The sequence below is a fragment of the Sylvia atricapilla genome, chromosome 2 (genome assembly GCF_009819655.1).
Source record: "Sylvia atricapilla isolate bSylAtr1 chromosome 2, bSylAtr1.pri, whole genome shotgun sequence".
Lineage (NCBI taxonomy): Eukaryota > Metazoa > Chordata > Aves > Passeriformes > Sylviidae > Sylvia > Sylvia atricapilla.
The window spans coordinates 46,404,647-46,426,593 of record NC_089141.1 but is presented as its reverse complement, the minus strand read 5'-3'; the positions used below and the strand labels follow the sequence as shown (position 1 = coordinate 46,426,593).

The window sequence follows — 21,947 nt, the reverse complement described above, 5'->3', positions numbered from 1 at the left end:
CCTACCTAGATAAAAACTGAGATATCCAGTGTTCCCGCTGTATTCCCAGAGGTAGACCAGAGCCATCTTGCCATTACTGGACCCTTTTTCTACCAGACCTCTACTCCAACAGAATCACATCTGCCACTCCAGAAGGGCTCACTTTAGACTGTTTCTTACACTCTGACCAACATGGTGTCAGGTTGTATTTCTAATTCTGTCAGGGTTCCCAGGATTTTCTGGTTGTTTTGTTTGCTAGTTTTTTTACACTACTACATTTGTATTCTTAATATTTCTAATAAAGCAGCTGTTACTCCTATTCTGAAATCTTTGCCTGAAAAGCCTTTAATTGCAAAATTTTAATAATTTAGAAAGAGGGGAGGGTTACATTCCAAGAGAAACTCCAGCTTTCCCTGGCAGATACCTGTCTTGCCAAACCAAAACATAGTTCTTTACTAGGAATATTAAAAATACATATTGTAGTTGTACAAAAACCAAGCAAACAACAACAACAAAATTCTTAGAAACAGTGACAGTCAGAATACAACCAGATACCCTGTTGGTCAGGGTGTTTGGAATAGTCGAAAATAAGTCCTCCTGGAGTGACAGATGTTGTTCTGTTGGAGTAGGAATGATCCTATAGAAGGGTTCAGTAGTGGCGAGATAGTTCCAATCTTCCTCTGGAAATCTAGTGGAACACAGGCTGCCTTGGTGTTCTGACACTCAGGTTTTATCCAGGTAGAAATGCTTGGTTCCTCCCACTGGGTGGAGCATCTCACAATGGGATGATGTAATTGTATCAGTTGTGTGGTGAGCCTTAGTGGCCCATTAACAGCAGATATCTCCTTGGATAGAGGATGGGTCATGGAAGAGATAAAGAACACTGCTCCACCTGGTTTTAACATCTGTCTCATTAACAGAAGATACATGCCCCCTCCCCCCTGGAGTTACGAGGAATGGGTTATACAAGAGGTAAAGAACAACACCTCCCCAACCAGTTTCAACAGAATACACACTTCTGGTTACATATTGCAACCAAAGACATTATCCACCCCTTATTCTATTACTATTTGCATCATACCCAAATCAGTAAACTCCACTCTCCCTCTCTCTCTATATATACATATACAATGAAACCTTTCACACAATTCTTGCTTAAGATTAGGTTTCCCTGTGGTACACAACTGGTTTCTCCTTCTTTCTGCATTACCCACCAAGTGTAACCAGGTCTTATAGCAAAAACAAAGACAAGGATGGGTTTGCCTTTGCCTGAGGTGGGGTTAATGCAAAAAGTCTTTCCTAAAATACCTTTCATGTGTACCACAGGGACTTTATCTCTGTCCGCTGTGTGCAATGGTTCAGACTGGGCAGGACCAGCTTGATTGATGGAGCCTGGAGTGTTGACCATCCAGGTGGTCATTTCCCAATTTTTGAAGGTCCCCCTGCCAAGTGCCTTCAGGGTAGTCCTAAGTAGTCCATTGCACTATTCAACTTTCCTAGCAGCTGGTGCATAAGGGGTATGATATATCCATTCAATGCTACATTCTCTGGCCCAGGTGTTTATAAGGCTGTATTTAAATGGAAGTTTAAATGGGTTCTGTTGTCCAACTCTATTCTCCCAGAAGTACCATGCCTCCACAGGACTTGCTTTTCAAGGCCCAGGATGGTGTCCTGGGCAGTAGCATGAGGCACAGGGTAGGTCTCCAACCATCCAGTGGTGGCTTCCACCATGGTCAGCACATAGTGCTTGCCTTGGCAGGTTTGGGGAAAGGTGATGTAGTTGATCTGCCAGGCCTCCCCATACTTATATTTGGACCACTGCCCATTATACCATAGGTGCTTCACTTGCTTGGCCTGTTTGATGGCAGCACACGTCTCACAGTCACGGATAACCTAAGCAATGCTGTCCATGGTTAGATCCACCTCTTGGTCTCGTGCCCACTTGTAGATGCCCTTACGACCTGAGGCATTATGAGCCCATCAGGCTAGGAAGAAGTCTCTCTTATGTTCCCAATCTAAGTCAATTTTTGACACCTCTATCTTTGCAGTTTGATCTACTTGCTCGTTGTTTTGGTGCTCCTTATTAGCCTGGCATTTGGGCACATGGGCATCTACATGGCGGACTTTCACAGGTAGCTTCTCTACCTGAGTGGCAGTGTCTTTTTATTCATCTGAGTCCAGATTGGTTTCCCCCTACAGTGCCAGTTATCCTTCTTCCACCTTTCCAGCCAACTCCACAGAGCATTGGCTACCATCCATGAGTCGGTGTAGAGGTAGAGCTTTGGCCACTTCTCTCTTTCAGCAATGTCCAGGGCCAATTGAACAGCTTTGAGTTCAGCAAGTTGACTTGATCCACCTTCTCCTTCAGTAGCTTCTGCGACCTATTGCATGGGGCTCCACATGGCTGCTTTCCACTTTCATTTCATCCCTACAATGCCACAAGAACCATCTGTAAAAAGACCGTAATGTGTTGTCTTCTGCTGGCAGTTTGTTATACCGTGGAGCTTCTTTAGCCCTTGTCACTTGATCTTGTTCCAATCTATTTGCTCCATGTGGCATCCATGGTGTGGTGTGTAGAAGGAACCTTTTCTTTAAACATCCACCCCAGCACTAGTAGTCGGGATGCCAGGAGGAGTTCTGCTTCTGTGCCAATCACCTCTGAGGCGGCTTGAACTCCTTCACAGGCGGTCAAGATCTCCTTCTCTGTGGGAGTGTAGTTGGCTTTGGACCCTCTGTAACTTTGACTCCAGAGTTTCAGAGGTCAGCCTCGAGTCTTCCCAGGCACCTTTTGCCAAAGGCTCCAGGACAGGCCATTGTTCCCGGCTGCGGAGTAAAGCACATTCCTCAACTCTTGCCCTGTCAAGGGCCACTGCATGAGCGATCTCCCGCTTGATCTGAACAAAGGTTTGTTGCTGTTCAGGGCCCCAGTGGAAATCGTTCTTCTTGTAGGTAACAAGTTAGAGAGGGCTCACAGTCTGGTTGTACTTGGGAATGTGCATTCTCAAAAAACATATGGCATCTAGGAAAGCTTGTGTTTTTTTCTTGCTGGTTGGTGGAGACATCGCTGTGATCTTGTTGATGACATCTGTGGGAATCTGACACTGTTCATCTTGCCATTTCACCCCCAGGAACTGGACTTCTTGAGCAGGTCCCTTGACTTTGCTCTTCTTGATGGCAAAACCAGCTTCCAGGAGAATCTGAATGATTTTCTTTCCTTTCTCAAACACTTCAGTTGCAGTCTTCCCCCACACAATGATGTCACTGATGTACTGTAGATGTTCCAGAGCCTCACCCTTCTCCAGTGCAGATTGGATCAGTCCATTGCAGATGATGGGGCTGTGTTTCTACCCCTGGGGCAGTCATTTCCAGGTGTACTGCATGCCCCTCCAGGTGAAAGCAAACAGGCCTGCATTCTGCATCCAGAGAAATGGAGAAAAATGCATTAGCAATGTCAATAGTGGCATACCACCTTGCTGCCTTGGACTCCAGCTTGTACTGCAGTTCCAGCATGTCCGGCACAGCAGCGCTCAGCGGTGGAGTCACTTCATTCAAGGCACGATAGTCCACAGTCAGTCTCCATTCTCTGTCAGACTTGCACACAGGCCAGATGGGGCTGTTGAAGGGTGAGTGGGTTTTGCTGACCACTCCTTGGCTCTCCAGCTCACGAATCATCTTGTGGATGGGGATCACGGCATCTCAATTTGTCTGATACTGCCGGCAGTGCACTGTTGAGGTGGCAACAGGTACTCGTTGTTCTTTTACCTTCAGAAGTCCTACTGCAGATGGGTTCTCTGAAAGTCCAGGCAAGGTGCTCAATTGCTTAATGCTCTTTACTTCCACAGCAGCTATCCCAAGTACCCATCTGAGTCCCTTAGGGTCTTTGTAGTAGCCATTCCTGAGGAAGTCTGTGGTGGTGTGTTTTGTTCATGATTCGTTTAATATATTCCCTGCAATGGTTTGTTCTGTAACCCCCATGTTCCTCCCTATATGGTTTTTCCCATGTTCGGTTTTATGTCAATCATCTGTTATATAGACTCCTGGTCCTGTCTGTCACTCTGGGGCCTCTCCCTGTGTCCAGAAGGTTCCAGGGAAGGCGTCGAGTAATTGGGCAGGATCCAGGCTTCCCCCTCCCATTGTTCTCTGTATGGTTGTTACACTTGTCTGTTATGTTAAGAGCCACACCCTTGCTGTACCCAATTGGTCCCTGGTTGAACCCTCCCCTGTTCCCCTGTGTTACACCCCCTGTTAAATGTTGCTGCAGAGAGAGGCTTGTGGTCTCTCTGAGGCTGGTATCCCGAGGTGAGGACTCCACGTCCAGAGCCTCCGATAAACTCGCTTGGCTCTACTCCTCGAGAGTCCCTCCTTTCGTTTCTCCTGCCACAGCCACGCTGCACTCCTGTCAAGCCAAGACCCACTGTGTTGCTGTGGTGCCAGGGCTGGCCGGACTGGTGACACAGGCACCGCCGCAGAAGTCTATGCCCAAAATACATGGGGCCTCTGGGCCACTCACAATCAGATGTTTCTGCCACTCCTTCCTAGTCAGGCTTACCTCGGCTTCCAAAAGAGTCAATTCCTGTGATCCTCCCGTCACCCTGGCAATGGAAATAGTTTCTGCCCCCACATGTCCCAATGGCATTAGGGTACACTGTGCACCAGTATCAACCAAAGTTTCATATTTTTGTGGCACTCATGTGCCAGGCCATCGAAACTACACAGCCCAAAAGACCCGGTTTTCCAGTCCCTCTTCCTGGCTAGAGGCAGGGCCCCTCTGGTTATTATTCCCTTCCTGGGCATACATAATAGAGGTTCCTTCAAGGCGATCCGAGGTAGCATCCTCTCTTCTGTAATACGTGGCAGCTTGGTCATGGGAGACTGAGGCTACCCTTATTTTAGTGAAACTGCCTTGGTGAGTGTTTCTACCCCTGAGTTCACACACTCATGCTGCCAGGACAGAAGTGGGCTTCTCATCTCACCTTCCCATGTCTTCCCCACGGTCTCGCAGAAAAAAACACAGGTCAGCTCTTGGGGTGTACCCTCTCTTTACCTGAGGGACATTGGGCTCTGACTCCGGGGCCTGTGACTCGCACTGGTGCCATATAGGAAGTATTCCTCCTCATCTCCTCCCTCACCTCCCTATCTCCTCTTTGAGTTCCTTAACCATGGTAGACACATGAACTTGCATCAGGCCACTGATTATAATTTCTAAGCCTGTTGGCGACAGAACCCACTGTCTCTTGGTTATCCTTGGCATTAATTGTTGCAATGAAGGTGTTGTATTGAGGTGGCCCATGAGTTGCCAGATTCCACAACATTTGCCCTGTGCACCTGACCTTGTCGGGGTGATTATCACACTGTCCACAGCTCCCAAAGAGTACCTCCAATACCACCACTTCTCTCAGCTGTTGGATCCCCTCCTCAAGGGTCTTCCCTTGGGTGCTGTATGATGGTGCTCCTGTATTCTCTCTCTGTGGACAAACCTCTCCCTTACACTCATTAAAAGCTGCTCCCAGAGGGAAAGGGGGCCTGGCTCCCTTACACCTGAGTCCTGGGTCAAGGGTCTCAAATTCCTTGCCTGTAACTTTTTGGTTTTTTTTCCCTCAATGCCCTTGTGCTGCATGTTGGGTGCCAAAAAGTGGTGGTTTGGAAAGACAGATGTCTGCCAGGGAAAGCTGGAGCTTCCCTTGGAGTGGAGAACATAAGCCCCCTCCCTCCAAATTGTTATAATTTTGCAATTAAGAGGCTTTCAGGCAATGATATGGGAATAGGAATAACAGTTATTTACTAGGAATATTAAAAATACAAATGTAGTAGTACAAAAAACAAGCAAACAAAAAAAAAATCCTAAAAACACTGACAGAGTCAGAAGATGACCGGACACCCTGCTGGTGTCACCCTTGTGAAAAACGAGTTCCACTCTTTTTAAAAAGAATTATAAGTTTAATAAAAAATTAAGAAAATAGACAAATTAGGAGACAGAATAAGCGAAGCCTCTCGGCCGAGGAGGCTTGGCACAAGGTCTGCCCATAGCCCACCTCACCCTTTTAGGACTTCTATCTTTAAGGAGCGCTGTGTTGAATGTTCAATAGATGTTAATCAAACATTCTTCTTTTGACCATTTTAAGTATTCCCGATCATCTTATCTAATAGATTTATTTTGTGGGTGGCTCCACTCAATCTGGTTACATGGGTGTAAATTTTTTTCTGAGGTTTTCTGGTTCTTTTCATTTGGATAAGAAAACAGAAAGTTAACAGGTTTTTTATGAAGGATCGCAAGGTTACCCCTCCCAATAACTTCTGGCTTGGTGGTTTATATGTTACAAAGAAGAGAAAAAAAAAACCCCTCCAGTCTTAACTCTCTGGTATAATCAGAAAATACACATTAATTACCCTTCTAAACTCTTAATAATAAAATATAATACAGTGCAATTATACATATAGTAGTCATGTTAATATTTGCGAATAGCCAGCTATATAATATGCATTTTTAAAACCCTATTTAAGACAGTAGCAACCCTTATCAAAGTCCTTCTGTGGTTCTTTGGGATCTGTCTTCAAAGTCCAGTGTCCTTTTTAGGGGGCTGTTCTCCAACCCCCGCTTTTTGATTAAGTACAATATCATTGTTTCCCTTCTACTTTTTCAGCCTTGCAGAGCTGAGCTGGCACCCTGCTTGCATTTTGCATTACTTATGTTTTTGTTAGTTATGTACTTTATTTCTCCAAGGCTGTGCTGTTCTTTTCTACTGTCCTTATCAAATGAGTAAAATGCTGTTGTTCTGTCCTTATCAGAGGCTGTTCAGCCTGGACAAAAAATTGTGTGGAGACCTCACGGCAGCCTTCCAGTATCTTAGGGACACCTACAGGGAAGCTGGAAAGGGACTCTTTCGCAGGAACTGTAGTGATAGGACAGGAAGTAATAGGTAAAAATTGAGAAGGAAGGAATTTAGGTCAGATATTAGGAAAAAAAAAATTACTGTGAGGGTGGTGAAACACTGGAAGAGGTTGCCCAGGGAGGGTGCGGATGCGCCAACCCTGGCAGTGTTCAAGGATAGATTGGATAATGCCTTGAGCAACCTGGTCGAGCAGGAGGTGTCCCTGTCCACAGCAGGAGAGTTTAGGACTGGATGATCTTTAAGGTTCATTCCCAACCCGTAACATTCTATGATAATCCACTGCATCCATTTCACGGCATCTTTTGCTCAACCATGTTCTGCAGAATTCAGCAGGTCTAAGAGCAAGACCATTAGGCTGTGCGTTACACCTGAAGAGATCATTTAGTCCAACCCAGCGCTTCAATTCTCACTGCCAGGGAGCATGAGGAGAAAAAGAAAACCAGAGCAACTTTCCAGTCCACGCCGAAGAAGCGGCATGAGCGGTTCGCAGGTAGCCGCCCTGTGCCCGGCCCCACGCCCGACCCGGCGGCTGTCCGCTGGGGGCTCAGCTTTCCTGCACTCGCCAACGGGGGGCGCTCAGAGCACCGCGGGCCTGCGACGCACTCTCCTCCCCGCCAGCCCCTCAGATTGAAGCCCTTCCCACCTCTGCGCCATCATTCATTGGAAGGGCCGGGTGTGTGGGCGGGCGGGCCCGCGCAGGACCTCTAAAGCGGCAGGGGGGTGCTGGGGGTCGGCGCTGCGCTGCCTCGCCGCTTGCCCGAGCCCCCTGGCTGGGTGAGTCTGGGACGGAGCGGGCGGGGGCCCCACGCGGTGCGTCCATTTTGCGCGGTGCGGCGGGCGCGGCGCTGCGCGCTCCGGGCCGCTGCCGCCCTGCGGGCCCCGCGGCGCATCCCTGCCGGGGCGCATCCCTGCCGGGGCGCTGCCATCCCCTCCCCTCGCTGACCCTCTGCCCGGGCCGCCCGGGCCTGCCGCGGCCCCTCTGCCGCCCCCAGGATGCCGGCGGGAGAGGAGGGCCTTGGCGCGGGAGCGTGTGGCCCCGGCCGTGCTGTGCTGTGCTAGGCTATGCTAGCATAATCAATTAATTGATTGATTAATTTGGGAATTCCTAATTAATTCTGTTGTCAGCTGCTAGAAAGCTTAGTTTTGGAGCAAGGTCGTGTTTTTGTAGGTGCTGTATAGACTCGTGACAGTAAGGCGGTTGCAGCTCTGCAGAGGCTGCGGTGATAGTTCATTCGTCAGCTTGCTCTTAGCCCAGTGGTTTTACCACTTCCACTGTGGCCATTTACTTTCTGCTTGAGCAAGAACCTCATGGTGAAGTCCAGCATCAGCTGAACTAGCGGATGCCCTGCCCCGCTTGTCTTTGTCCGCCTCTGGACTCTGCCAAGCCGTGGGGACGAGAGGTGAAGATGTGATCACACGTGGCAATGCAGATATCATGTGGGACCCTCTGCAGTGGCACAGAATGCCCCTTGAAGCCATTCGTTCCCTCGGTGGTGCTTGAGTGTGTGCTGTCTCCAAGTTAGAAGCAAATACTACGAAAACCTGGAAACAACAGGCAGAATTAGGTACTCTACGGACTTCTGTTGCCTTTAGTGGTCATCTGATACGTTTTTTGGACAAACTTTCCATACAATGCAAAAGACTTTATAATGGCACAGGCTCCATAGCTGCAAGTGCTCACCCCGGCATAAAGCAGGAACAAGCTTCTGGATTGCCACAAGCTTTTAAAGGTACTTTGCATTCAAGGATTTGAAGTATCTTGAATTTTGAACGATCTAATAGGGTCAAACCGTGACTGTGCTGCATCCTATGCATGCTTTAGATTGTCACGTTTGCTTTGAAATAAAGCCTTTTCTTGGGCAGGGGAGCTAATGGGTGTTTAGTCCCCGACTTGCGCCACTTCGGTGATATTTATGAAATTTTGAGCCTTGCTGCTTGTAGGGCTGTGCTTAACAGCGAGGAGGTGTGTTCGGAAGGCACTTCTTGTTTTGAGTGGGCTGTAACAGAAACCTGAGGCCTACCAGGATTCAAATTCAGGCAGTTCAGTTGTGCATGTGGGCGAGATGCAATATGCTCTTGCCTCCTCGTGGAGTATATTCTTGTAATACTTTTTCTAAACAGAAGGAATGAGCTCAGAGAAGAGGAAGTTAGTAACTCTTTAACCATACCGGAGAAACCAGTTCCAAGGTGTATTGTTGAAAGATTTGTCACTCCCTCTTTTTTTTTTCTTTCTTCTGTCCCCCCTCCCATTTTTTTTTTCTTCCTCGTGTAATTTTTGCCCGATAACATTCATTCTCATGGCCGTGTGCCTCAGCTCTGGGGTGCTGCTTTAAGCTGTGTGACATGGTGAATGGTTGTATTTGGTTGCCTTGGAGTCCTTTTCCAGTCTTAACAATAGCATGATTCTAATATGACAGGAGTGAGTTTCAATCTAGCTGGCGTTGGGCAGTTGTATGAAAAGAAGAAAAAGTATGAATGATCCGAGTGTTTGTCTCAAGTAACTTGTGAAGTTTTTTGAAACTTCAAAGACTTTGGGAAGAGTTATGGCAGTTTTGCTGTAAGAGTAGGTTTGTACTTGGGTGCTCCCTCTTTATTGCAGTTGTTGCAATGTCACTGGCTACTGAAAACTACTTAAGGAAAGAAAAAGGCATAACTGAATCTGATGCTCAAACAAAACAAGGGAGCTATCACTTGACATATGATGGGCCCACTAGTTGCACGATTCTTGACTATTGCCTGTGGTTCCTGGGTAGTTTGGGGATGTCAGGAGCTGGGGCTCTCACCTTGTTGTGGTTTGTAGAAATCTAATGCCTCTTGCCCTGGCAGCGCTGGCTGGAATGGCCTTCCTCAATGGTGAATCAGCAGCTGCTGCCCTCGCCAGGGTCTCTGATGCTGCTGGACATCATCCTGTGAGTGGTATCATCATAACCTGCTTGGCATGTGAAGAAACACACGGATGATCCCCAAAAAATCTTACAGTCCTTGTGTGGGAACTGAAAAAGCAGAGGACTTTCACAGTGTTGCAGTAACCTTACATAGATAGAGGTTTGAAACAGAGTTGAATTTTAGGCTTTGAAATACTTGGAGCGTACAAGTTTTCTGAGCTGCAAAAAGTACAGAACAAGCAGCTATTGTATGCTGTAAAGGTGAACGTGTAGTGTTTATTGATTGGCTTAAGTAGGTGCTTGTAAGCTTTTAGCATTATCCTATTGGCTAAAAAACTTTTAAAAGGCCTTGTAACAAGGAGAACTTTGGCTTCTGTTGTTATAGCGTGAGTTTTACCATCTTTTATGTCTCTGCCTTTACTAAGACTGATAATGAAATAACTCATGGAGCGCCTCTCAATCGCCCCATTCCATAATTAGGGATTAGATCCAACACTGTTGTGCTTTGGCTGCTGCAGACAAACCGTCACAGATGTTGCAGCACTTTTTAGCCTGTTTTTTCCTTCGAAGGAAATACCTGGAGAGCAGATCAGCATGGTGCGGGGTACCATCAAAAACACAACAGCAGTCCTTTGCTTTTTATGCTCCTGTTCAGACCCTTACGGGGGGAAATGGTAATTATCATTTGTTTCGCTTACTTTCTCTAAAGCCATCTATTTTCTTTTGCAAGTCCCAGCGCAGGAGAGCTAAGCAGAGAATATTACAGCCAGTTGTTTCCTTCTTGCTGGCACTTAAACCACCTTGCAGCAGCAGAACTTACTATACTTCAAAGTGTTTTGTTCTAGGTAAGTGACATGGGGAGAGATGGCACGGTAGGTGTTGTGAGAGGTGTTGCATTATACATTCCACCATACTTCTCCAAGACTGTCGTATCTAGGTCTCTCCCTGTATTCCCCCAGTCCCATGAACATAATTAGGAATGATTTCCTTTGATGCCACAATGAAATGTGAAAAAACATAATGTTTTAAAAAGTTCAGCAGAATGGATGATATTAGTAATTTTTCTCCTAATAAAAAGTGTGTACTTACTCCAAACATTGTATTTTGCTGATAGGGACACAATTGTTTTTTAGGATAGCAGTATAACTTCCATGAATGTGCTGAGTGACTTCACTTATCTCTGTCACTGGGTTGCAGGAGCATCTTTTGGGGCAGACCAGGCTTCTGTATGAAGGGCAGGGAGGTGCAGGTGGCAATTCCAGTACATTCAGAAAACTGAGTAAGATTTTAGCCTACAGATTGCATAACTATTACGCTGATGGCGTTGAATAAGAAGTAGATGACGAATGTGTTTTCTTGCTCATGGGAGTTAATTGAGGGAGTTTACTTCTCTAAGTTGTCATGTGCTTCCAAGGGAGCCTGAACAGGCTTTCTTCCTGGGGAGATGTGGATTGCAAGACCTGGTCTTCAGCCGCACAGATGGCAAAATAAACTAATTTAAATAAATAATAATAAATGTGTCCAGGTGTCTACAAGGTAGTGCTTGCTTCTCCTCATGCAAACCAGGGAGCTGAGTCTGCATGGTATTTTGCAGTGGCCTCTTGGCTAGGCCAAGTCTGCCAACTTTTTGCATTTTTTACCTCCTGGTATCACTGTATTGCTCTTGAATGGCCTGCAAATCAGTGGAAAAGCTCCTAAATTAATAAAGATATTTTCTAATTACTTTGCTAATGACTTTGTTTTGATTGCAGAAGCCTAAAGGAGTGATGTTGCATATTTTGAATTTTCATGGAGTCGTAGAATGGTTTGGTTTGGAAGGAACCTTTGAAGTTCCATGCAGTCCAATCCATCTCCCATGGGGTTATTCAAAGCCCCATCCATCCTGACTCTGAATGCTTAATTTGCATACAGAGTTACCCAGGGGTAGCAAAACCTTTCTCAGGAGCCTGCAATCTCCTGCATGAGGCGAGGGGCCCCACATAAAATTTCTGTTTCCCTTCCTCATTGAGCGAGTATTTGTCCAGCTCCCTTGTGTTAACAGTTCCTCTGCGGTTTGTGTTTCCTCTGAAAAGCTATTCAAACTCTTCCATCTCATTTACAGGAACAACACTCCTGCTTTCCCAGCAAAGGAAAGGGATCTTTTGCTTTAATTCAGTACCCTTAATGGTAATGTAGGAAATTTTTATTTGGGCCAGCATTTTTTTTTAAATTTGGACAGTTTTTTTAATTGGTGCAGCAGTGCTGGGAGCATGCCTGTTTGAGAAGCATCTGATCTGCAGACATGCTGATCCACAGGGGTGGCCACAGGTCCATGGTCCACCCCATCAGTCACAGGATGCTCATGGGTCACTTGGCAAGGGTGACCAGGGCCTGCAGCTGCCTCATGGTCCTGCCTCCAGCTGGAGCTGGCACTGCTGTCCATGACCTACCTGTTGGCCTCCACCTGCTCCCCGCTGCTCAGAGGCATAGCAAAGTCCAATGATTCATACCCACTTTGATCTGCCCCTTGTCTGCACCTCAAAGTCCCAACTTGGCTGTGCCCTTCATCCTGGAGAAATAATGGTGTTTGGGGAAGTCTTCTTCCTTTCTTCGGTCTGAAGATCAGCCCCATATTTGTGCAGGATACTTTTTGTTCTGCATCAAGGTTGGGGCTCTTAATGTTTTGTTTGTTTCCCCACTATTGTTTTAATAACAAACCAAGCTCTGTCCTGTCTAACTTACTTCCTTATCCCCCAGGGGATGTTTCCCACCTTCTTTCAAGCACTGTTGTCCAGGACTTTTAGCTAAGCAAAGATCTGTATTCATTTTATCTGAGTTTAAGGAGACAGAAGCTCACTTATTTAGTATTGTTTCCCAGAGCATTAATTTTTTTCTGCTCAATACCAAGACTGAGTCCCTGTCAGATTTTGAACGATGGGTTGTTTCAAATGAATCCCTGCCAATCTGTCTCAGGCTTTCATTTGGGAAGTTTAATTATCAGTGGAGATCCCCTTTGGTGTTATGACAAATTGCGGAAGTTAAATCAAGCTATTTTCTTGCAAGGTGTATTTCGAAGTCATGCAGAGGAACTCTTTGAGGAGACTGTACTAGAGCCGGTGGGAGACTTTTCAATTAGCTGCTTTTTTATCAGAAAATAGTGATTCCTGTTATTAGAGAGCTGTGATGCCCTTTAGCGGCTAAGCAGGAAGACATTTCCTTAACGTTTTTATCTCTGAGGAGCTGTGGATGGCAAATGCACTGCTGTCCTCCTCAAAACATCTGGGTGCTGTTTGGCGCTGACAGGATCTTCACCAGCTGAAATTTGAGGTGTTGAATTTGAAAACTCTAACCTGTTTTTGCAACACTTGGGTGGTGGAGATCTGATATTGTACCCTGTCCCAACCTTTTATTGTGCCTGCAGTTGGAAAGTGATTGTAACATCAAATTCCCCATTGCAAATTAAGTATGACATGGTGTGTGTTTCTGCATTAGGAGGATTAGTGTCTATCCAACCTTTTCCTTGTTGAGTGGCGTATTGTGTGCAATATTTGATGATAATCATAGCTGGAGCTTTGTGCAGAGGAAAGGGCATCAAAACTTCCATTTTGGAGACTTTTGAAGTGTGAATTCTGAGTGCAGTAGTCTTCTCATGACTTCCACAGCAGGAACCTCTGTCCTTTACTTTGGTCAAAAATGACTGCTCATTTCAAAATGGATTTTGTGTATCATTAATATAACCGAGATTGACTTATCTGGAGGTATTGAGACAAAACACGGAAGTTCCCCTGCTTTGAAATTTTGGGGAAGTTGAAAATTCCTATCTGAATTTGTGAAAAAGGATGATCTTTGCCATCTCAGAAATTGTCCTGGGATGAGGGGATTTTCTGGCCTTGGTACAGCCAGTAGACATGACAATTTGGAAAGCAATTGGGTGAGCTGCAGTGCTCTGGTGTTCTCCCAAAGGCAGTAATTGAGCACCTTCTTCATGTCCAGTGGGACTTGGTAGTCACCTTTCAGTAACTAATTGCTGGTCAGTGGGTCATAGAGGGACTATAAAGAGCACCTCACTGCACCTTTTCCTACAGAATAAAATCCTCCAGGTCTATGAGACACCTGGAGAGAAGTAGGCAAATGTTGCTTTGAAAATGTTCCTAATACTCAGGAGATTGAGGAAGGGAAACCTGCAGCATGCCCAGCTTTCAGTGACAGCAGGCTGGTCCCCCAGCACCACCTCCCTCGTGGTGTTAAAGGATCTGCTCAACAAAGGGAAGTAATATGATCCCCTTCAGACAGGCAGTACGCCTTTAAACAGGTGAATAAGGTTGGGTTTTGTGTACACTGCGCACCCACACCTGCGTGTGCCTGTATCTTTGTTTAATGTGTTGTTTGTATTTAACTGCCTGGCTCCCTTTCTTTGAATAGCAAACACCTTGCTAGTGGCTGATCTTGATTTTTAGTGACAGAATTGGGAAAGAATTTAACATTAATGTCCACATACATGCAAGTGTATGCACTCAAATGTAATCTAGACTAATGGATATTGAGGTGTATGCATACATTTTTTCACATATTAAAAAATGATAATAAAGAAGAAACAATTTACCAGCACATAGACAATACTTTTCTGGTTAAAATACTTAAGCAGGACAACATCTCTTCACACAAAATAAAACAAATGCAAAGAATTGCAGCTCTTTTGGTGGCCTTTGGCTTGGACTTCTTGCCATTGCTGCAGCTATAGTAAGATAACTTTCAGCTTTGCATAATGCTTGGTCATGCCTTTACTTTCACTGACGTCTTTGCTGGTGACTGCATCTGCAAATGGCTACAGTCAAAGTCCCTGAGTCGATCCTCAGCATTTGTCCAAAGCGTGTCTTTGCTAAACTGCCTGCCTTCTCCAGCACAGCTGATGGGGTCACTTGCAGCCACTTCAGGGACACACCCAGATGCAGCTTAGGGTCTGATGCCACAGCCTTTGCTTCTGTTTCTGAAAGTCAGAGATAAGTGCTCAGATATATGTTGGGAAAGCTCAGCATCTTCTGTAGCCATATTGACTCCGCTCTATTGCTTGTTGCAGAGTACCATAAAACATTGGAGTTTTTCAAGGCAAAATGTTTTGGAAGGGCATATCTGACACAGTTCCCACTCTGTGTTGAAGTGGATCATCACATCCACGGCTGATGTGCCTTGGTGACTTGGTTTTCTGAATGATGCTTCAGAAAACATTCAGGAGATCTAGTTTGATCCCTTACTTTATGACCTTTTGCATTTAGGAGTCTGCAGTCAAATCTGACACCCCCAAAATGCCTGTAATGCTGACAGTAGTAGTAGGAATTGAGGTTTTCCACCTCTTTTCCTCTGTAGGATTTCTGTCTGAATGATGCTGCCTTGGGGATAGGAACAGCAAAATGAGTCTTTTGAAAAGGCTTCCCAGAGGGGTTTGTTATCTTTGTTGATCAACTGGTTGGCATTATCACTACATGCTTGTTTAGCGACCATGTTTGAACTAAAAATACGGGGTGAAAACCATTCCACATTGTCAAATATACCAGCATGGTGCAAGCACAAGCTCTTTGTTCTGTAAGCTCTTTGTTCTGCAGACTTGCAGCAGTGATTATACAGCTGTATGGGGGATATTTTTCCTCAGCATCCTTTCGGTCTTCAACAAATGTCAGATTGTCCACAGGGCGTGACTTTACTGTGAGAGAAGGCAGTAGACATTTCCATATGTTTCAAAATGGGTATAAGCCTGCGTGGGACAATGTTGAATGAGGATTTCAGCTCACTCGCCCTCCAAGAAGATGTCTAGGAACTTTGTTGGGCAGGTAGCAAGGTTAGGCTTTGATTTTCTTCTATCCTTAGTAGAGAACTCCCTGTTCTGCTTAATCTGCTTTAGTTTTATGCTCTTCTGCAAATTGGAGAAGAAAGTTCTCAGGAGCAGCAATGCCTTGAAATAGGTAAGGAGTGGAGTTTCAGAAGTTGTAATCATTGAGGAAGTGATAGTATTTCTTACGTAAAATGGTGCCCTATCAGCTTATTTTTACACGTGGTGTTTTATGTTTAGTTGGACAAATGTTTATTATGGTTTCCTCTTTGCTGTCAAACACATGGCAGATTGCTTATTTTCTTATGGGTTTTTTGCAGAATGGGGAAGGAAATCTATCAACCTGATATAATAGGTATGTTAGCCATTACATAAAAGGAGTAAGAATATCTTATTTTATTTGAAAATACAATAGAGTCAAGACACAAAAAGTTGGACAGGGAACAAAAGTAATAAACATAAAATGCACTGTAAATAAAACACCAGTAGCAGTCGGACTATTGAAGTTGGTGGGAGCTTTGCCACCAACTTTAGTGGGACAGGATTCACCCAAGGATGTGGCCCCTGTCTCAGGGTCCACCCTGCTAGGCTACCTGGGTGTGTCCTTGCTTCCCACCACTCCCAAAGACCTCTGCTCCAACCAAAACATGGAGATATCCAAAGCCTTGGGGTGAAGCCATTTCCTAACCAAGGTCTGAGTGTCTGGGACTTACAGCTCAGTGTTTCTGATTAGAGAAACCAGAGCTGAGGCAGGGGTGAGAGCTAGGTGTGTGCAGAACAAAACTAATCAATATTCATTCAGATTCAAGTTTTTTCAGCTTGAAGGTGGTTAGGTACCATTCCGGAATAATATATCTATTCTTTTGTTATTCGGACTGCATTATGCCACAGGAGTACTGACCATGCATTGAAAAAAAAGGCTCATCTTTTCAAGTGAGGTTGGGTGTGGAGCCAGCCTAGAACAAAGGGTCACTTCAAAGTCAAGGATGACTGTTTCGGAAGGCAAAATCACAGCTGGATCCAACTTCTAAGGAGGGGAAAAATCATAATCTCTGCCAAAATCACCCTTTGATATGCTTACAAAGATAACAGATGATATGCAGAAAGTTTTGGGCAGAGGTGTAATAACTCTGTACTGCATCCTGCTAAACCAAAAGATTGTTCTCCTGAAAAAAATCCCGCTTGTCTTCATTGAAGGTCTCTTTGTCAAGCTACAGTGAATATAATTGAAAGTGAAAGGTTGATATGGTACCTGCTGTTTCAAAAGCAAAGAAAACATGTAAGGGATGCTTAGGATGGTGATTAGTGGCCTGTGAGATGAATGAGTGTGCTGTGCACAGAACACGGCTCCATTGCAGGCTCCTTGTTTGTTACCTGCAGGCTATAGGAAGTATTCTGTTCACAACAGAGATGCTCAGACTTTGAGATGCTTTTTGGGAAAGAGGGAGCTGATATCTTGTTCTGGAGTTCAGCTAGAAGAGCACTGTCTACTGGCATCAAGCCAATTGCAGGATGTTGGTCTTAATTTCCAGATCTGTCATAATTAAATAGCCCCTCTTTTAAGCAAATTATCTGTAAAAAGCAGTTCTGCTTTATTCTTGGATGGCCATAGTACAGCTTTGAACACCTGTAGATGGGCCCAAGGGAGCTTCCAAATGAAATTGCTTTGAAATATGTTTCTTCTGGGATGCTCTTGAGTGATACATAAACTTGAAATAATTCATTAGGTTATTTATTTAGTGAATAAATTGTATGTCCCCCCTGCCGCCTAGGACCTTGCCAAGTTATTACCCTGATCCTCCATCTCTGCACCAAGGGTCTGTTCCTCTCCTGGCGATGTTGCCCCTCGCCAACCCTGTTTTTGCCAAGAAAGTAGTTTCTCATGATGTATGTGTCTGTGACAAAGCAGAGACTGGGGACTGGTTACCCCTTCATTTTCAATGCAGAATTAAAACCACAAAGTTATGTTTGTTTTACAGGATACCAGATTTTGTTAAGGTAGATGGCTGTGTAAGAAGTAAAAGGTCTACCATTGTTGTTAGGTGGCATCCCAGAAAGCAACAGAATTCATAGGAGATACTCCAGTGCCACAAGCTTCTTGTCCGTTTAACCCAGTTCTAAGTTTGTGACTGCCCTGTCCCAGCTTTAGGGAGGTGGGCAGTTGTTCTGCCAAAAGCAGTCCTGGCTGACATGGATTTGGGTGAGGTTCAGGTGAAAAGGAGATTGAGTGAACAATCTGACATATGAATGCATTTACTTAGGTCTGTCTTCCTGCTGAAGGGAGAGGATAGTTTTCCCTCTCTGTATGTATTAGAACTCCCATGGTTAATGAAACAAGATTTTTGTAAGATTGGCCTAAACCCTGCCTTTCTTTTTGTCCAAATCCATGTCTGTTGGGAGCATGTTTGAAAGCTGTTGGTGGGGTACAATTCCTGACACAGTGAGCTGTAAATCCTCAGCCTTGTTCCTGCAGTTGTAATTACTTTCTCCTAGTAGGGGAGTTAGTGTAAAGCCAAGAGAAAGGGATTTAAGCCAGGACTTAGGACCGGTGTCTTGGAAAAGTGAAGAGGATTTTTGGTTTTGTAGTTGATGCTGTAGTGACAAAATTGAAGCATGGATTTAACTATTGCCTCAGTTAATTAAGTTTCTTAGCATGTATTTTCCCACCTTTTACACTAGGTTTTAGCTGGAGCTGATAATGTACCAATCTCACTGAACTGTACTGTAAATTGCATTTAGGAGTATTTTTGCCTGCTCATTATTCTCAGCACAGTATTGATGTCTGTGTGCAATGTGTACTGCTGGAAAGTGTATGCCTCAAACCAACATTGCATCTAAATAAAGTAACCTTTTTCCTTTTCCATAATTAATGAAGAAACATTTTTAAAGCCCTGTTGCTGAAGCCAGGCTTAATGGTGCAGTGTGGATATCAGGGTGGGGCTTTTGGAGCTAGAGGACACAGTCTGAGATGGAAGATGAGGTTCATCTATATAGGCTGTGGCCACACAGCCTGTAGATTTGTAGAGCAAAGCAGAGAAAATCTGATGTCTGCACAACGCACCTTACAGATGAGGTTGTCCTGGAGTAGCTATTCCCCCAGGCTGAGAACTCATCAGGTTGGGATGTGTTATGTACACCCTTGCAACGTCCTCAGGTTTAAGTTCATCACAGTAGTACAGGGTTTCTGCATTCCATGAGCTCTCAGCAGTGTAAACCAAAGTGTGTAAATGGGGCAACAACATTCACTTTAAAAGTACTTTCTTGCCCAGGAAAACTCCTCTTAAATTGGAAGGACAAAATTTGCATTTTTAGTTTGCTCGCTTTTGTGTGAACTGAGTGACTTGGGCAGGGTGGGAGCTGGACTGGAGTATCGCCTCTCTACTGAGATTGCACAAGGTTTGCAGCAAGACTGAGAGTGGAAAGCAGAAAATGCTTTGGTGTTATTTTAATTCCCTATGGTAGGTCTAGATAAAATGCCAAAGGAGACATTTCATCCTGTAAAAAGGTGGAAAATGGGAAGTTTCATTTGCTGAAATGTAACAGGGCTGTAGTACTGTACTGTGCAGTGGTGCTGATGTAGGAGGGTATTCTGATCTGGATAATGATGGCAGCATTTTCCTTGCAGGCCCAAGCAGGAAGATGGAGTGTCAGAAAATTACCAGTTTTGGAAACCAGCTTCTTCGTCGGAAAAATGTGGACTGCACTCGAGAAGACAGTCGCCTCTCGCGATGCCTCAACACATTTGACTTGGTGGCTCTGGGTGTAGGCAGCACTTTGGGTGCAGGTGTCTATGTCCTGGCTGGAGCTGTGGCGCGGGAGAACGCAGGACCTGCCATCGTTATCTCCTTCTTGATTGCTGCTTTGGCTTCAGTGCTGGCCGGACTCTGCTACGGAGAGTTCGGTGCTCGAGTTCCTAAGACAGGATCAGCTTATCTCTACAGCTACGTGACTGTGGGTGAGCTGTGGGCCTTCATCACAGGGTGGAATCTAATCCTCTCCTATGTTATTGGTAAGTGTGGTGAGTGTGCTGCAAGACTCTAGCTTTAGTTCAAGGTAGTAGCTTGGCCAGTAAGGTCACCCTCGTTTGGGTGCTTGTGTTGCTGTTACAAAATAGATGCTTCACTCTTGCACTCATGGAGGATTTCAGGACTCATCAGTGAGATGCATTTTTGACGGCTGCTGTCAGCTGGTGAGGTGAGTGTGCTGTTGGCTGAGGGCTTATTGCTGCTGGGAATTCCTCTGAATCTCCACCTTATCCCTCTGGCATCCCCTAGCTGCTGCACACTTGCAAAATAGTGTTCTCTCTGCTGAGAAAGGAGCTGCTTACAGAAAGGTGCTTTTATTCAGAGCATCTTTACTCACAGCTGATCAAGGATTAATTCTGGTCCCTTTGGGATCTATTTAAAGTATCTAGAGATAAGAGTTGTGTCTTGTGAATTGCTGCAGAATCTTGAGATGATCTGCAGGTTCACGGTCTCTGGAAAATACAAAACAAATCCCTTCTAAGCCCTAGACTCCCACTAGGAGAGGCCCTGGATCAAGCTCAGAGCATGTGCTGTGCAACTCAGCTGATGCATTAAAACTAAGTCACACTTTGCTAATTAAGGATTCGTGTCTTTTCAAGCACATTCTGGGCAGGCTTGTTATCACGCTTCTAAGGCTGCAGCAGACTCACCAGTTGAGACTGAAAGCTTGCTTGTTAAACTGAAAACCAACTGTATGCTAAATTACTGAGGGAGTTGGTTTTTTTAAAATGCATTTTATGGGATTTGTAAGCATTACCTTGGAATTTAGTTTCCATGGTGCTTGGAGGGTAAGATCATATCAAGAACAATATAGTGGCTTGGCAGCTGCTTGTCTGAGATCACGCTGGCTTTCCTCTGTGTTACTTAAAACATTTTTCTCCTCCTCCTTTAAAAAAAAAAAAAAAGAAAAAAAAAAAAATAAGAGAGAGAGAGAAGAAGAGAAGATGAAAAGCCAGAGTCAATTAAACTCCTCTCCTTAAGAAATCAGAGTCCTGTAGCTATTTTCTGAATTTCATTCACTGCAAGGCATAGATAAAAATGATCTTTAAAAAAGTAAGTGTATAATGTCCTCCAGACTTCTATGAGATGGGCTCTGCTTAGGCTACACGAAGAAAAATTGAACAGACTTCTTGGTAATTTTTCTTCTGTTCCAGAAAGGTAATGATAAATCGTCTCCTTCATGCCCTTCATCTAGTTGGTTTTGGGGTCCTTCCTACCATGATACTGGACGACCAAAATGGGTGACATAGCCGTGGTTGCTGCCCTATAACCTGATTCTGCAAATGCACAATGAAAAGTTTTGCCTACTGAATGTTCTGCTCCGAAGATCTGGGCTCAGAGTGGTATTTCTGAGATTTTTTTTTTCCCCTCTCATAATGGATTTTGAACAGCTACCTCAGTTCTTATTTCAGAGTTGACTGCTCACTGTATTGTCACAAGGCAGAAAATCCAGTAAAAAATAAGTAGATACTATCCGTGGATGTGTCCAAATACAGCTTCCTTATTTTTATTTGAGTTGTGTGTCAAGAATGTATTTTCAAACTGTCTTTTGCATATTTTGTGAGAAAGGGTGGCAAAGGTGGAAAAACACTGGGGGAGGATATGAGGTATGGGAGGTCTCTTTGTGTTAACCAGCTTTTCTCTCAGAGCTAATTGCCACTCTTGTGAGCAAGGACAACTCCCAGCAGCTTCTGGGGTGTGGAGGAGAAAGATACATTCGCTGCCACTGTAAGGCCCCAATCAACTTGCTCGATGAGACTTTCGAAAGTGTTTATAATGGTTCCTGTACTCTGGGTTAGACACATGTGAGAAATACCAAACAGATATTCTCAAGAAGTCAAAACAACACAAAAGTTCACTAGCAAACTTTTGAAAAGTAGGAGACTTTGGCGAAAGACTTAGTACAACATCTGCTCAACATAAGATACTTCTCACAGCATTAATTTAGCCCATCCAACTTAGGACACTTTAAACCCGTTCTGTGTTAAGTTACTCAAAATGTTCCAAGAAGAGGGAGTTAGAAGAAGGAGCAAAAGACAGAATATACAGAAAAGCACAGATAGCTACCAACACCTGGGTCCAACACCTGAGTTCCAGCAATGTTCAGATACAAACTCCAAAAGGAAGGTAGGGTAGAGATGTGCTGCACTCATGCTCAGCCTTAAAAACCCCTGGGCCTTTGTGGGCCCTCCTGCCAGGTGGGACTTGTGGTCACGTGGCCACTCAGGAGCTGGATTAGGCAGGTGGAGCCCTGCCCTTGGTGTGCCAGTGCAGGGCTGGAATAGAGGCTGGGGGCTGTGGGGGAAGGGCACTGCCTCACCAGGGCAAAGCTTGACCTGCTCACTCTCAGACACACATGCAACCC

At 45.0% G+C, this 21,947-nt stretch overlaps 1 protein-coding gene across 3 annotated transcripts in view; it reads left to right on the top strand.

Moving 5' to 3' along the window:
* Window positions 1-7,573: 7,573 nt before the first annotated feature.
* Window positions 7,574-21,947, top strand: part of SLC7A1 (solute carrier family 7 member 1) — a 32,441-nt gene continuing 18,067 nt past the window's right edge. For all 3 annotated transcript variants that reach the window (XR_010742928.1, XM_066313135.1, XM_066313134.1), the window contains exons 1-2: window positions 7,574-7,643; window positions 19,183-19,566. Coding sequence is in view for 2 of the 3 variants with exons in the window: in XM_066313135.1 (XP_066169232.1) it covers window positions 19,197-19,566 (370 nt within the window). In the remaining variant the exon portion in view is untranslated. The remainder of the gene's footprint in view (window positions 7,644-19,182; window positions 19,567-21,947) is intronic.